Raw genomic sequence first — 16,446 nt, 5'->3', positions numbered from 1 at the left:
AGAGAAGTAGGAAGTCATCACACTGAGAGCAGCATTTTACCTCTGTGTACCTTCAGATAAGCAATGATGATAGGACCTGCCAGTTTATAACAGCTCTTTATTTTACTGATATTATAAAACATCATCACAGGGCTCACCTGTTTTGCATCATGAGCTTAATTTTTCCTTTTATTATAAATACTAACAAATTAACTTTCTTTTCCATCAGCAATACCATAAAAACTCAGTCTAACTGGACATATTTTTCGGTGATTCCCTGAAGCAAAAATCCCCAAGAATTTGAAGTAGATCTCTATATTGTATATAAATGTAATTTTATATATATAATTGTATCAAAATTCACCATTTCTGTATATCACTCATTATTATGATTCTTCAATTACTAAATTATGTCAGCATTATGAAAATATGGACATTCATCTAGTTATTTTGTTGCTTTATAAGATATTTAATAATTGAACAGACAACTGCAAAATGAATGCAATGGAAAGTCATGTACATGTTCATTTAAGAATTCCAGATGGCCTTTTCTTATTCCAAAACCTTTCCAAATTTTAGAAGCCCAGTTAAAACTTTCAGTAATCTCTTTCTTTGATCACATACACACAAAAAGTTATGATGTATGTGTATTATACCTGACATACCATATGTAATTCTAGACGTATTTATATGCAAATATACGTAACGTACTCTGAATATATATATATTGTATGTTATATATATATATATATATATATATATATATATATATATATAACACACAGAGAGTGATACCACGGGTGTGTATGTATTTAGTCATACAAGTGTGTGCATAAATATATATATATGTAGTAAATTTTTCTGATGGGACTGCTGCACACAATGAGAAACCTGTGAGTAGTGTGAGGCTGCTTGGCCTGGCTTTAGAGTGTAATTTACACAGACTTTGAGTAGGTTGAGCTGTTTATTTTTCATTTGGAAAAGGAAAGAACGGGGCTCTTATGGAAAAATAAAAGATGGATAGTCTCTTGAGTTAACATTATTCTCATACATTCTTAAGTGAAACATGTCCACCATAGAAACTTTGGGTTACGTTTTTAATTTGTTAGATAAATATTTACTTACTGAATGTGTTTCTACTGCTATGCACCGGACCAACCAGGACAACTCTTATTAAAACATCTTAGATTCATACTCTGCATACTAAAAATACATAATAAAATGCTGAAACTAGTCACTGCTAAAATGCAGATCCTGGATCCTGCAAAGATCTGAAATACCTGCTTAAAATTACCATTTAAGTAGGTCCACTGATGGGCTTTAGTGCAAGTGCCTAAATATTTGCAGAATATTTCTCAAAGGTTAAATTTGGGATCTCACACCTGAGAACATGTAGGGGTTGCTTCCATCAGCAATTCCCACCAGGGAGAATGTTATGTTTTGCAGCAATAGCCAGAGCATACTCTTGAGGGTGAGAGAAGTGGACTTTAACTCATGTCCAAAAAGTCAAGGTGGGACTTACTTTAAACAGAAAAAACAATGACTGCCAACAAATCTTCCCAAATATACTACATTTTATTTCTCAAGAAGGCCAACATTGCATTACACTTTAATAACTTCAGCATATTTTTCTCCTTAAATATATTTGTATAACATAATACCAGCAAATATATAGCTTTAAAAAAATTAAATTAAAAATTGCTTTGGGACTGAAACTGTGTGCTTCAAATTTTCCCCACAGCAGCTTACTGGCAGCTGGGTTGCAAACCCCAGAAAACAGGTGTCTGTGGTTCGTGGTGCTGACACAGCCTCATTTTACAGTGCTGGAGAACATCTCAGTAGAGAGACCAGCAGATGCACACAAGCTGCCAGAAATCCTACAGCTCATCCCTATGTGCTTGTTCTGCTGTGAGATGGTAAATTGATTTAAATTGCCAAAATTACAAAACAAAAAAACAACAACACAGGAAAAGAATCCCCAAAACAACCAAACTAAAAAAAAAAAAAAATCCAGCAAAACTGGGACTTGTGCTTCTAGAAGGCCCTGACCTGGTTTTTAAATCACTTCTCCCTGCCACCCAGCTTTGGCATCATTTTGCCTTCCTTATTGCATATCTGTTGATCCATCCTGTATCTGAAGTGTGTATGTAGTGTAACTGTAGTATGCAATAAAACTCTCAAAAGAATTGGATTTCTGCAAATCAGATTGGTGAGTTTTCCTTATCTCTGGATTATTTCTTTTTGTGGGGTCTAGAGGTACTTTGGTTGAACCCAGTGGAGGAAGTCCCACTGAAGTCAGTGATGCAGAAGGAGCATGTTCAAAGACCTCTCCAGACAACCTCTTTGTGATTCCCTCTCTTGCAGTCATTTTTTAAAATGTGCTCAATTATCACCAACTTCCAGTGTTAAAATTCACTCTTTTTTTAATACAAACATTTACCACAGAAATATGAAGGGAAAAGCCATTAACTTCTTTGCAGGTTATTACCTATTTGTATGACACAAAAGAAAAAAATCATCATTTACAGTCACAAACTGTACATAGTATTTGGTGGGAGTATATTTTGTGGTTTAGAGATAAAAAATGGACTGCTTCAGTGGCAATTAAAATAATTATTGACGAGATATAAGACTTTAAAATCAAGATAGGGTGATAATTTGTCTACAGAGACAATCATTGTAATACGTCTAACACAGAGGTTTGGATAGTAGAACGGTGAGTAGAGGGGTGTGGGGAAGGAAAGACACCATCATGCAACACAGCACTACTTCTTGCTCAGTATACTCTTCAGGCTTCTCTCCACTGCTTCATCTAACTCTTCTTCCAGCTCTTCCTTCTTGGACATGGCCAGTTTGGACTGATAATCTTTTACGATTTGGTCTATGTACGGTGCACTCTGAGTCCCATGCAGCATCAGCGTCCACTCCTTCAGCACACCCCGCTGGGGCTGGCTGCCGACAAAGCCGATCTCCAGAGCCCAGGTGCCTCGGGGGTCTTCTCCCCACGTGTGAGTCGTCATGAAAGGCCATTTGTCAAAACCCACCTTGGAGTCATCATCCCTGGGCCGCCGGCTCAGCAGGATGGACTTGGTTCCCATCGGCGAGGTCATGTTGATGTTGAGGTCTCCTCGGCGCGTGGAATTCACGGTTATCACGGCCTGCACGTGTTCCAGGTACCGCACAAAGTTCTCCTTCCCCTCACACGCGTCCGTTGTCAGCCTCAGCAGCAGTTTGCCACTTGCTGGTATCTTTCTGCGGGTCAAAAGATAGTGAAGGCAAGTCAAGCAGTACGATACGGCTTGTGCTGAAACTACTGGCTTTTTGTGCCTCACAGAAAAACAATGTGTGATTTTCCTTATTAATACATGAAGAAGTAAGGAGATAATAATAGTTTCAAACTTAGCCAGAAAGCAAATATTCCCCGTTTAGAAAATTATACCAAAACCTTAATTTGAAAATAATGATTATGACATTATTGTTATTATTATTTCATAATAATCATTATGAAATGTACACCTACACAAAGAGAGAACTAGCACACATACTGCTCTTTAAGGACTAACATTAATGGTTGTCTTTACTTATCACTCCTATATTGGGTAATTGCATAACAATGTGCATACTTAGTAAAAGAACCATGGGTAGTCAGTCATGCCAGTTTCCTTAATGACAGCAGCAAATGGTTCTCTGGTGTTGGAGGAACCAATTGCACAGAATTTCAGTGCAGTCACGTTAAAGCCTATGTCCTTGTTCTGCTTTGGAAACCAGCACAAGTGTGGGATGCTGGAGTCTGCTCATTTGAAAAATAGTTTTCCATGAAGATTTCCACCCTTGAACAGCTCCTGTACACGAGTACATACACCAAGGAAAGAAACTGCACGTATTTACTGAGTTACCAAAGTGCTGTCTGGCATGGGAGCTGAGGCTGTAAAGTGCCTTATAACCTGTTGGGGTCAGGATGCAACTTCAATTATCCACTGCCTCAGAAACTGGCTGGCAGAATACATGGAAAGTGTAAAAATACTCTACATCTTCAGCATCAGTGTTCTGTGAGCAGTGTGACATTTTCCTCTGTCCAAAAGAAATAATTGAAAGACAAGAATTACAGCAATCATTACAAAAGGGACCAAGTCACAAACGACTCCAGTCACCTTGTCATTATCTTGTCTTCCAGTGGCTTCTCCCTGACCTTAGTTGTGCAAATTGAGAATCTTTTGAAGGGCATTGCCTACACTGTGGTAATGAATACCTTCTTTTCAAAAGAAATCAGTACCAGCTTTTTCCCTCTGCTAATGAAATACCATGTTCTTTAGAGATCAGTGAAAGCATTTCACTCAAGCCTAGCTTCCAGGAATTCTTTTCTTCTTGAGATGAGCTCCAGATATTACACTTGGTACATCACTAAGTGGCTCAGGCTAGTCTCTGTCCCCCTTCCACAGAGTATTGCCTTCTTGGAAGTACTTGCAGAGCAAAACATCATTTAGATTAAGATCCTCAAGGCATTTAAACACTTAGTTTAAACTGAAAAGCCTGTGTTGTTCTGAGTATTATAGAGCAGAAGCTGATATAATATTGTATAGCTGAAATATTTGAGCATTTAATATAATGCTCTTGAGATACTTATTTTACGTGCCAAGGCACAAGAAAAATGCACTAGGTGCAGACAGAGGTGAAGGATTGTAATTTCACAGTTACCACTTGCTTACAAGTTTCTCTGCATGGGAAGCCTCAATCTCAACTCAATCTAAATTCATATTTTCTCACAGCCTCTTCACACAGTGGACAAAGCTTTGTCAAACACTGCTTCATTCCCAGAGATGTGACAAGTGTTTTATCTCCTTCAGTTAATGAGGAAGAACATTGCAGTGTGAGTCTTTTCTTCCTGTCCAGACCAAAGCTCAAAGAAACAAGAGCAATGTGTTCCCACCACATCTGCTCTGTAGAAGGCTTGACAACTGCAAAAAGCTTTTCTCTCCACTTTCTCAAGTACTGCAGTGCAGAAGTTCTCTCAGCTCTCTAAAAACATGAGAAGAGGCTTCCTCTATTTCCCCCTTTCCTATTCACTAGGATCTAATAGTCTCTGCTTCACTAGAATAATTATTCTAGTCTGGGTGAATTTTCCTAAAGAAACAAAAAAAACCAGGGTTAGTGGAAAAAGCCTGACACCAAGGTGAAGAAGAGAAAGTGGCACAGCTTTGCCATGTGCCACTACCCAGCTTGTGTGTATATGTATATATATATATATATATATATACACACACATATATATAGTATGTCCATGGCATAGTAGCCATATATATACAGTATATCCACTTTTGTATGTGTGGGAAATGAGCAGAGGGAGTTCCTGTTGCTAACAAATGTTTCTATTTTAAATACTGATTGCTTTCAGCACACAGTATATTATCTCTGTTAATTATTTCCTGGCCTTTTACTTAATTGACAATGCTGCTCTGAAACACACCTCCATATCAAATACTCACCTTCATAAGTCTATACCAAATACATATATGATGTATACAAATATCTATACTTAAATAAAAATATAGAGAATATAAATATAAAATGTTGCTTCATCAAACCAAACTGAAAGAATAACCCACTTATCCACAGCAGAAATGCAGAGTTTTAATTTCCAAGGAGTCTCTGGAGATGCTGGGACTTAGCTAGCTATTTTTTTACAGTGTAATTCAAAAAAGGTACATGCTGCACTTCATAATGCTTATCATCTCCTGTCAGTGACATTTTCGTTGAGGAACACAAATATTACAGCAGTGCTGTTAATATACAGGTGTGTCAGGCAATGGACAGGAGGGCATCCTTACAGCCTACAGAAAGAAATGTTCTCTCGTCCTCTAGGATGATCCCCATTTCAGTAAATGGAGCTGCCCTAAGATAAATGAGATTATTGTGCATTTAATTATTAATAAATTAGAGATATCCTAAAACTAGCTTTGGTACTCTCATTTTTTACCTGTGAGTATGCATAGGACAGATAAATTAAAACTCAGAGCTCAGCTGTAGAACTTTGAATCATGCAAATTCAATTTGCAAGGTTGGGGGAAAACTCATTCTTTCCCTGACTAAGCTATGTGCCAGGGTGGCATCCTGGTTTGTTTTATTTTTCCAACAGAATAATGTTGCCTTCAAAAATGGCACTGGAAAGTCAAATTTCAAACGGTATAGATAAAATTTAGGCCACTATTAAGTTAGTATTTCAATTACTTAAATTAAACTAAAGCTGTTGTAGTCAATTAGTATTCATTCATTCATTTGTTGACTCATTCACTTTAGCACATAAAGGTAAATCAGAAAACAACCTGACTACTTACCCTGAAATTAGAGAATCAAAGAGCTTAAAGCAAGCACAATTAAATGCTGCAGTGTTCAGTGCTGGTACCTGTAGGTGATTGTTTCAGTCTTCTGGAGATAAAATTGTCTGCTGAGGAATCTCACAATGAGATATGACCTGGCTGATAGATATTTCATGTGGCAGCAGAGTATGTAATTTACAGTGCTGGTCTCACAGATTTTCATTTGGGGCTAGGTTCTTTTTTTCACAGAAACTTCAGCACAAACATAGCTGTGAGTGCCCAGGAGAAATGGTTGTTGCTATTAACACTACAGGCACTAGCATATAGGATGGGCTATAGAATGTACTGCTCCAGCAAGCCAGGAACTGAGAGATCATGTAGTTTCATCAAGCATTGTTTATAAAAAATGTTTTATCAACTTATTACTGGTATTTTTATGGTTTCTTAGGAAACAAAAAAAAACTCATTAAGTTTCTTTGTCAACATAATTGCATGCTTGCAGTCTCCCAGATGCCTGGAAGAAGCCAACCACATCCACTCAACTATTCACTTACTCGGGTTCCTGTATTGACCCTCCAACACAATGGAATCTCTCAGGAACAGTCTTCCAGTCTTTTGCCATCTTAACCATGGCTCCTGCATCCAGGACACCATAGCCAAACAAATGGTTGAACTCCAGCCCGACGCCGTTCCTGCGCCACCTGTGAACCTCGTCGTGCAGCTGGTTCCTCTTGGAGGTGAGCACTGTCAGATGCTGCATGTCCCTCCAGGTCAGGTGCAAGCTGTGGAAGAGCACCGTGAGAAACAGACATTACAGAATTTTCAAGCACATGCTAAAGAAAAACTGTGCTTGAGTAAGGCTTTGGGTAAATTTTCTTCTATGAATAACACCAAAATTCTACTGATCTCAGTGGAAACAAGAACAGCTTTGAAGCCTATTGTACTTTTCCAAATATGTTCTCTAAAATTGCAAAATCACTTCTGATCAAAAGTAACTTATTTTAACTAGACATTATAGTTCCAACATGCATCTTTAAACTAATAACATGAGGAAGATATTACACCAGATCCAGAGAGAAATGCAAAAAAGTCAAAGTTTATAAAAAAATTTCACCTAGCTTTCCTCTTAGATCTTGCCCCCTTTTTCTTGCCTGCTCCTCCTGCTTTTCCCATGGACCTTCCAAGATCTACCCTCAGAAGCCCTACTCTAATAAAGCTGATGAGCTCTAATGATCCAGGAGTTAGTAATGTTAGGATTCTGTGCCTATGGATACATGGGCTGTGGGTGGCTGCAGCTTTGCAGTAGAAGGTATGGCAGAGGCTTTTCACCCATGTTATATTAGCATGGATGCATGCAGTCAAGTAACATTTGCCTAGCTGCAATGGTTATTTTTCATCATCTTCTCTTGTCTTCCTAGATGTACAGTGATTATGATAACAGGAAGGGCACTTATTATTCTGAAAACTTTAGAACTGACATTCTAATTCTACATAACTAAAGCTATTCCAGTAGTTTTATGATGAACTCTTTCAATATCACAATATGTCTGATTCAAACCATCAGCCAAAAAGGATCTGCTTTTCAGCTTTCTGTGCCCCAAGTAATAAGCATGTGTGCGTGCTGAATGTACACCAGAAAAGCCAATTACTGTCATTCCCCCAAGGTGACACAAGGCAGCTGAAAAGAAGAGATCATTCTTATTGAGATCTTTTAAGAGCTTGCTACATATTTTAAAGCTGTACTTTCTATTTCATAGGTTGGTCTGGTTTGAGAGATATATCCATTCTATGCTGTGTATGAGCTGACAGACATAATGCAGACACGAACAGGCTTCATGGGAGATTGTCAGTGATCCTGGCAAGGCTCATCCAGGATAGTTCTGCACAATAAAATTCAATACAGCTAGAAGGATATGGGAGACACTGACAGCTCCTTCTCTCTCCTGCTGCCTTCCCAGCAAAGCCTAGAAATTCTAGTGCAAGCCAGGGGTATTAAGTCTAATTCCTATTCATGATAATGGGAGACTAACTCCAGTCTTTATGTGTGGCTGAAATGAAGAGGAATGATAATTATTACTGATATCTAGGTTCCAGTTCAGTTTAAACATTCAGTGGTCAGAAAATTCATTAAAAATTTACATTTTTATGGCCATATTAATATTTTATATAGTGGCTGTCCCACTGAATGAATTTGATAGAAGAAGGAATGATCATCCAAAACTAAACATTTGTCATGTGTTTTACATGTATAAAACCTGAAAAATGAGGCTTGGACCAAGTCACGTTCTGAGCACGACAGTCATCGCTCTGCTAATGTAAACTTGGCCTCCTCTCACAAATCTTCATTATTTTGCACTGTTGAAGGAAACTGTGCACATAGTACTCACTTCATGCCCTGGTTACAGCAACTGCAGCTCTGTAACTAAGCAAATGTTGCCTCAGTTCATGAAAAAGATAACATAAAGTAAAAAGGTGGTAAAAGTTATTGAAAGGAAAACTTTTCCTAATCAATAGAGAAGAAGATAATGACTCCAAGGTATAAAAAAGGTTCCCAGTGCCAGGAATATCATGGAGATGGTAAACAGACAATGGATATTTATTCCTTCATGTAGCAGAGCAATTACACAGCTCAGAAACAAGCTACCAGCAATGGGTTAAGAAAACAAAGAAAACATTCCACACCACCACTGCAAAAAAAAAAAAATTGAGGAACTGATTGTTACTGGATGACCTATGTGCCAAATACAGATAATTTGTAAAAGCATTAGACAACTTCAAGGAAGATCAATCTGCTGGTTGCTATTAAACAGAAGAGACCTACTGAATTTTTTTGTCAATCATGGATTGACAAAGCTCTTGTTGAAAGATCACTCTTTATCCCCATTTCTTGTCCTCTTCCTAAGCTTCTGTCATTTCAGCCAGTATCCTGGCACAACAGGAATTCCTGTCTCATATTACAGGGTCATTCTTATGCTTTTGTAGGCTGGGCGTTTCACAGAGGACATGTGGAGAAATTAAATAATCTCTTCCTCCAAACAGTGCTAGAGAAGTCTAACACTTCTAGAGGATGGGGAGGACACAGAGAGAGCCAGACAGCCAAAATCCATCTTCCATGCAACTTTGGCAAGGCTGTTGCTCCATCTGCAAGTCACCATGCACGTCACCACTGCACCAGGCGGCTTTTGAGCTGGTTATTGCAGCCTGGTGCCACAGCCAGCCAACTGGAATGATGAAACCATGAAACAGCACAGCCCTCTCCTCTCCAGAGCTCAGGAGGAATTTCTCAGCAGCATACTTAGCCTCCAGGGCCAGGGCGAACACTCCGGCTGCTTCAGGGGCGGCTGCAGACGTGCCCGAATGACGCAGGGTGCAGTTGCCATACAGATCTGTTGTAGCCTGCAATGATATTAGATGTAATTAATGAAACCAGAGATCCCATTTTTGTTGCAGCTACAGACTCAGAAAAATACAGAAAGTGGTGTTTGTGCCCTTGTTCTTTAATTGTGTTCATGCCCACGATATGTTCTCTTTTTTTGGAAGAGTGTATAAATTTAAAACCACCGTGAGACACATTTGGAGCACAAATGAAAGACCAAGTCATCAGGTAGTAAACCAGTGGTCATTTTCACTTAGAACCCATCTATTTCTTACAAACACAGTTTAACCAAAGGCCTTAAATTCCTTTCTGATTATCAAAAATATTTGAAACTAGAATTGTTAACACTATTGAGCTTTTTAATATTTGTCCAACTCTGAGACCAGCAGCAACAACAGGCTGCTGTCTTCTGTGCAGATTAGTCACCAGCAGAGACCAGACGAAAACCTCAGAAATGCATTTTGTGGCAATAATTACAAAGATGCCACAGATCATTTTGGCTGGTAATGTCCCAGAGCTGACTGAAGACAGAAACCAGTGCTCTGTCTGCTACTGCATGTGGGCATTTAGGATTGCACAGTGTGTCTTGAGGGTTTGAGACAGGGCCATGGAAAATGTACAACAGCTTTTTGCAAAAACTAACCTTGAGTCAGCACACCTGAATTTTCCATGCTGTGAACTGAACTAAGTCCTGGCTAGTCTGAAGGTGCTGAAGAGCTGAAGAGCAGTGATCACCACAGTGGAAGAGAATCCCAAATACAATTGAACAGAATCTGCCTGTTTTCCAGTATAGGTATGGCCTTGCAGCAACAGCAGGCTCTGGTAATCTGAACGCCCATATGTCCTCTGTGGGTGACTAAATGTCATTCTGCTCTGTGCTGCTTGTACAGCAGAAGTCTGCCAGTACAAGTAAATATGATCTCAGATGTTAACTTAGATTTTTACAGAGACCTTTTGACACAATGTCCTCCAGAAAGAAGGCAACTGAACTCTGTAATCTGGTTTCTGACAAAGGAAAGCACCAACTTTCCTTTGAAGCTCTAGAAGATCATTGCTGTTCTCAGTAAAAATCCCACATCTTTTCAGCTGACAGGTTTGGCACCATTACATACTGCAAATGAGAATATATTCATCTCAAATCTGCTGCTTCAAAGTACACAGAGTTGCAATAGGTCATGCAGATAGACAAACATCATGCACAAAGACAGCAACAGCAGCACAGGAGTATCAGGACTCACCACTCCAGCCTCTGGATTTCTCTTCCTGCCATTACTAAAGGTGGAGGCTAAGGTTGAAGAGCAGCTTTCATCATACAGAGCTGTCCGGCCATCGTTTATGGCAGAATTGATGGAGATGGTCCACATGCTCGATGCATAACCATCACAGTTACAGTCATCATAGCTGCCTCCATCTCCAGAGGCCCACACATAGATGCTGCCTTTTCCACCCCGGCCCTGTGACAGGGGAAAATCCCTCTGGAGTTAAACAGCAAATAGGAGATAGCAGCAACTTGAAACTTCTGAAGTTTCGTGCTCAGGCTTGAACAGGCCCAAGCCAAAGCTGACTTAGATGAATCCTGAAAATCATGTAATAGATGCTAAGTTAGCCATTTACCAAAAGAACCTTCAATACAGACTGACCAAGCTGCTTTAGGAACTTTCACATAATCTTGTGTAACTATCTGTAAGATATGCTAATAAATGTATAATTTTAAGAAACCTTCCCAAGTGACATCACCAGATGTTTATTTGCAGGAAACCCCTATCCCCACCATGGCCTGGGCTCTGGTCGCTGTTGGCTGGGAAGAGTACTAAAAAAGCTGGAACACCCCATTTGTAGCAATTTTGGAGACCTGAATTAGAAGTGAACACATTTCTAGGATCTCCCAGTTCCATGGAAAGTTCCCCAAATTGTCCCTGCAACAGACCCAGCGACTGCAGGCTCTGGATGATGGTAAAGTATTTAGGCAATTGGTGATGTATCTTTCTCAACCACTGTTCTCTCTCTCTCATACAGTACTGATTAGGTGCATTATCTTGCTTGTTTTGTTTGTTGCTGAAGACAAGTGCATAGTGAGCTTATTGTTTTATTAAATGTATTGTTTTGCCTCTGTGTTGCCTTAGTATTTGTAGTAAAATAAGACCATTCTTTATTGGTGTCCATGTCCTTTAAATTGCCCTCATCACTTGGCAAAACAACTGTACATCTAATTGTAAAGTTGAGCATCTATAAAGGAGAAATATGGTAGAAACTAAACATATATGAAGTTTCAGCTGTGATACACAGACCTATGCAGGTTATTAAATCCAGGTAAATGGCAGCCAAAGCCAGTTCTGCAACCTTGTGTACACAAACCACTTCCATTTATCACCTGGTTTGCTTCACACCCTGAAGACTCCTGTGGCTAAGGATTCATCAGCATATTTTATGGATTCATCAGCATTCATGTCATGGTCTAAAAGAATTCTTTTAAAAGGGATAAAGATCATAATCTCACAGGCTGGGTTTGTAAGATCCAGTTAGGTTCAGACAGTGGCTCAAAAGCTCTACCAGCACCTTTTTCTCTCAATACATTTCTTTTCCCAAAAGTATGATTGGCTCAGAGCTGTTTTTCTGACAAAGCTGCTTCTACTTCTAAGGAGAAAATAAAGTTATGAGGCCATGCAAATAATCTACAGAAAAATGGCCCAGCAACTATGCTGAGATGGACAGGAGTGACTGAAGCTGAAGGGCCACTAGAAAGGCTTGCCATTAATTGAACAAAAGAAATCCATTCCCTCTCCCCAACTTCCAGATAGGCAGGTAGTGGGAAGGGATCAACTCAGCTCCTTCTAATTCCATAATCAGAAAGAGGTAGGAGCTGCCTGAAAGAGAGTCAGATGTGAGAACTTCAACTCTCAAAGGTCAGTGCTGTGGAACTCAAAGTTCAGATCTCCAACTGATTCCAGCACAGCCACCATTCCTCTCTGTGTTTAGTTCAAGTAACCCAACATTTACTTCCAAGAGCACCAGAAGTCTGCAAGGCTGGAATTTAACACACTGTTTAGATGCACTGAGCAAAAGACTAAAATATTTCTTCTGGTTTTCCCATTGCCCAGCACGAAATGGAAGTACATGAATATACAAACTTAGTAACCTGCAGTGGCATTTTAATAGGGAACCTTTGCAGTCAGGATTTTAAATCAAATCTGAGTTCCCAGCAGTAGCTTCTATTTTTCATTGCACCCCACTGAAGAGAGCAACCTCATTATTTCAAGCATGTTAGTGAGTTGCATTATAATCCACTGAATTGCACAGCAGGATTGCTGACACTGGTATATGTAACATCTCAGGACATAGATTTTCATAATAAAGATAATGACTATGAAAAAGCTTACTGAAATCCATCTAAGAACTTCCACAACAGCCTGGTATCACCTGTGTTTTAAGGGAGGGGAATACTATTGCAAAAATATACACTTTTAAGAAGAAAATCATGCTAGCAATTTATTTTAAAAATAAAATCAGTAGAACAAGACCAGTTGTGCCTTTTTTCTCTTTGACTTTTTCCATATCCCACCTTTTGCTTCTGACTGCCATTAGTTTACAGAGCCCAAACCTGGTCTTTGAACTGCTCTCAGAGGCTACATCACAATCTTGCCACCACCGTGCCCACCTACACCACCACACCACTTTGCAACCCTCTACCTGCTTTGGACAGCCTCAGCCCCAAAAAAGTAGGTGGCTGTCCAACACAGAAAGCAGATGGCTGCTGGTGGCAGGAATAGGATGCTTGTTATATATGGACCCATTCTTAAAACAATCTCCTTTCTTGTCATTTGAAAGGGAGAGGGGACACTTCAACTTCACATGAGAAATTTTCTAAAGTGCTAATAGGAAGTTAACCTTTGCAGTGGCCAGCACAAAGAAAAAACTTAGCTGTGCTCAGCAGGACTGTTCCATGCTGCCAGGTATTTTACCCATGGATGGAATTTGTAGCAGAATGGCACAAAATGTATGTAGCAGATTGTTGGTGTGAAGCAAGGGGAATTCACAGAGGAACTGAAACTCTGGGATGGATTTTATGCATGCAATTACTGTAAATTCAGAATGGCCTCAGGATATCACTTTCACAGGAGTCCCATCCCTAAGTGGGTCTTAGTGTTAAAACCTACAACTCACCTCTTAATACTCTAATTTCAATTGCTTTTCCTTCCTAGCCAGGACTGGAAAGAGGAGCAAAAAGTGCTGGAATAAACTGACAGCAGCCCAACTGCATTATTTGCAATGATGCTTAGGACTTGTTGCTCCCATGTCCCACAGTCAGACCCACAGTGGCACTGCCTGCACAGGGAAACTGTTTGGTGGCTGTTCTCAGGCATTGTCCTTTTCAGGTAGAAATATATGGCTTCAGGAGAAGGGAATTTTCAATTCTCTGGATAGTAGCAGTAATAGAACTGATCTAGTCCTGATCTAGTGGGTGGCATCCCTGCTCATGGCATGGCAGGGGGTCAAGAATTAGATGGCCTTTAAGGTCCTTTCCTATTCAAAGCACTCCATGATTCTATGATAAGCCAGAAAAAAAAAAAATCCAGTTGCATTAACTAAAAATCATATTTAAAGTGAACTGAAAGCTCCTATTTGCATCTCAACCTTATGTGAACCTAAAAAACATTACTAGTGTGACTCAGGCTGCTGTACATGGGGACCAAGAATGAGACTGAAGAAGGCAGCAGTGTCATATTCTGTAACCACCAGAGGGAGCTTGGAGGAAGAGTCAAGAACACAACACCAGCAAGGTTGTAAGATACATTTTAAAGAATATCTTTCCTCCAGAATCCTGTAGACACCTGCTCATTTCCTCCAAAAGTGATGCATGGCCTTGCACTCACCTTTCTGAGCCATCTGAAGACGTATCTCACTCAGAGTTGAAAATGGATCATTTAATACCAGCCCAAGAGAGGCCCAGCTCTCAATTCAGGTAGATCCAGAATTAAATTTTAGGCAAGGCTATATGTTTAGTAATTGACAGGTGATTCCTGTGAAGCTCTCTTTAAGAAATGAGATGGTTTTCTATTTCCAGTGTCCTTAGTGGAATACTGCACTATGAGGAAAAAATCCCTGAGAAATATTCTTATCCCTTTTTCTCATCTTCCACAAGTGCATAATCCCAGAGAAACATCTTTTGTAAACTACCTTGCAAAAGTGAGCTGACAGAAGACTTCAGCCTTTCTCACTTTATGTAACTTCTGGCATTAAATGATGTTTTCCCCCCTTTGTTGTTGTCTTCATTCATTATGCCTGCTGGGCTAGTACCTGAGCCAGTGTTTCCTGAAGCTTTGATTGATTGTTGCATAGCCACCTACTGCAGAGGTGGCTGTGCAGCACAAGCCAGCTGGAGGCAGTGAGTCCTTGGCATCCCTGAACTGCTGCCCATTTTTTGTAGTGCCAGGGTTTTCTGGAGCCTCCCTGCACGTTCCTGCATCCCTGACATCCCTCACTCCCCTGGCTCCTCCAGCTGGAAGGAACTGGACTCACAAAATGGCAAATAAGAAATGTTTACTGGACACTACAGTAAAAACAGGATGCATCACAAAATATAAGTGGAATTAGTTCTTGACCTAAGTTGCCTTTTCCTGTTTAAGATGATGGCTGATACAATTCTGGATGCAAGATACTAGAGCACAGAAAGTCTCTAATTAAGAGACGTGTTGTCACAGGATTTCCATCTACCACCTCCACCTCCCTCTCCAAGCCTTCTAGCTCCCAAAGTGGGTAAGCACAGCTCATACAAGAGATATGTAAATCCCACAGCATTGTTTTGTCCAGCATACAATGAATGCAAGGCCCCCTCATTAGGCAAGTATTGTACACACACAACTTTCAGCCCAATCTTTAAAAACTAGCAGTTTTTAAAAGTCCTTTCTAGTTACATCCCAAATAAGTATTTTCTAGCAGCTGAAAGTTGCATTAGGTTAGAGTGTTCGCCTGTGTCAGGTCAGTGCTGGTAATTGCCAAATACTTGTGGATCTTTGTAGGAAACTCTTTTCAATCTCTATTCCCAAATGCTTGCTAATTCAGCTGTGAGCTCATTTATCCTTGCAGTGCAGCCTCTCAGTGACCCAGTCATGCTGCTGACCACTGTGCCTGAACTAAAGCCATGAGGTACCACAGTGAAGCCAGATTACATTTAAAAAAATGAGTGGGATTGTGTCTTAGTAACAAAAAGCAGCTTGAGTACCTTTCCCAATAACTTCTGGTTACATGGGTTATGCTGACACCCAGCTCATGCACACTCCATCCATTTTGTGCCCAGCCTTAGCCCATAAAGGAGTTGCCAGTGTGATGGCAGATTGTGCTGTCCTTAACTGTGCTATTCTGTGCTGCCTCTGTCTGTGCTATTTGCCTTCCAAGAGAACAGCACACCAAAATGAAGCTATGATTGAGGCAAAGAGTGAGTTTAACACGTGCCAAGAATGGGTAATGGAAAAGGAAAGGAAGGAAAATAGAATCAGAGAATAGTTTGTGTTGGAAGGGACTTTTTAAGGCCATCTAATCCAACTCCACTCTGCAATGAGCAGGAACATCTTCAGCTAGAAGAATATATATGAGAAATAGAAGACATGTTGGCCTTAGTCCACCTAGTTATAGCTGGGTGGCTTCAAGAAATAAAAATAGATATGTAAACATGAAGTTTCACAGTTTCTGCAGTTTTTAGCACATTGTCATTATCAAGTGACTAGTTACCCCCACATCTCAGTAGCTCTGGAAGGAGAAATTCTAAAGGACGTGACAGTG

The 16,446-nt window shown here is 40.0% G+C and overlaps 1 protein-coding gene across 3 annotated transcripts in view; it reads right to left on the bottom strand.

Moving 5' to 3' along the window:
• Nucleotides 1–77: 77 nt before the first annotated feature.
• The window catches only part of PCSK2 (proprotein convertase subtilisin/kexin type 2), a 108,388-nt gene continuing 92,019 nt past the window's right edge, over nt 78–16,446 (bottom strand). For all 3 annotated transcript variants that reach the window (XM_031504219.3, XM_085577222.1, XM_085577223.1), the window contains 4 exons: nt 10,908–11,123; nt 9,589–9,689; nt 6,848–7,075; nt 78–3,231 (listed from right to left, as the gene is read on the bottom strand). In XM_031504219.3, coding sequence (XP_031360079.2) covers nt 2,745–3,231; nt 6,848–7,075; nt 9,589–9,689; nt 10,908–11,123 — 1,032 coding nt within the window. In that variant the 3' untranslated portion in view covers nt 78–2,744. The remainder of the gene's footprint in view (nt 3,232–6,847; nt 7,076–9,588; nt 9,690–10,907; nt 11,124–16,446) is intronic.

The sequence above is a fragment of the Lonchura striata genome, chromosome 3, assembly GCF_050655825.1.
Source record: "Lonchura striata isolate lonStrDom1 chromosome 3, ASM5065582v1, whole genome shotgun sequence".
Taxonomy (NCBI): Eukaryota; Metazoa; Chordata; class Aves; order Passeriformes; family Estrildidae; genus Lonchura; species Lonchura striata.
The sequence above is the reverse complement of the archived record's forward strand: the minus strand, read 5'-3'. Positions and strand labels throughout refer to the sequence as shown.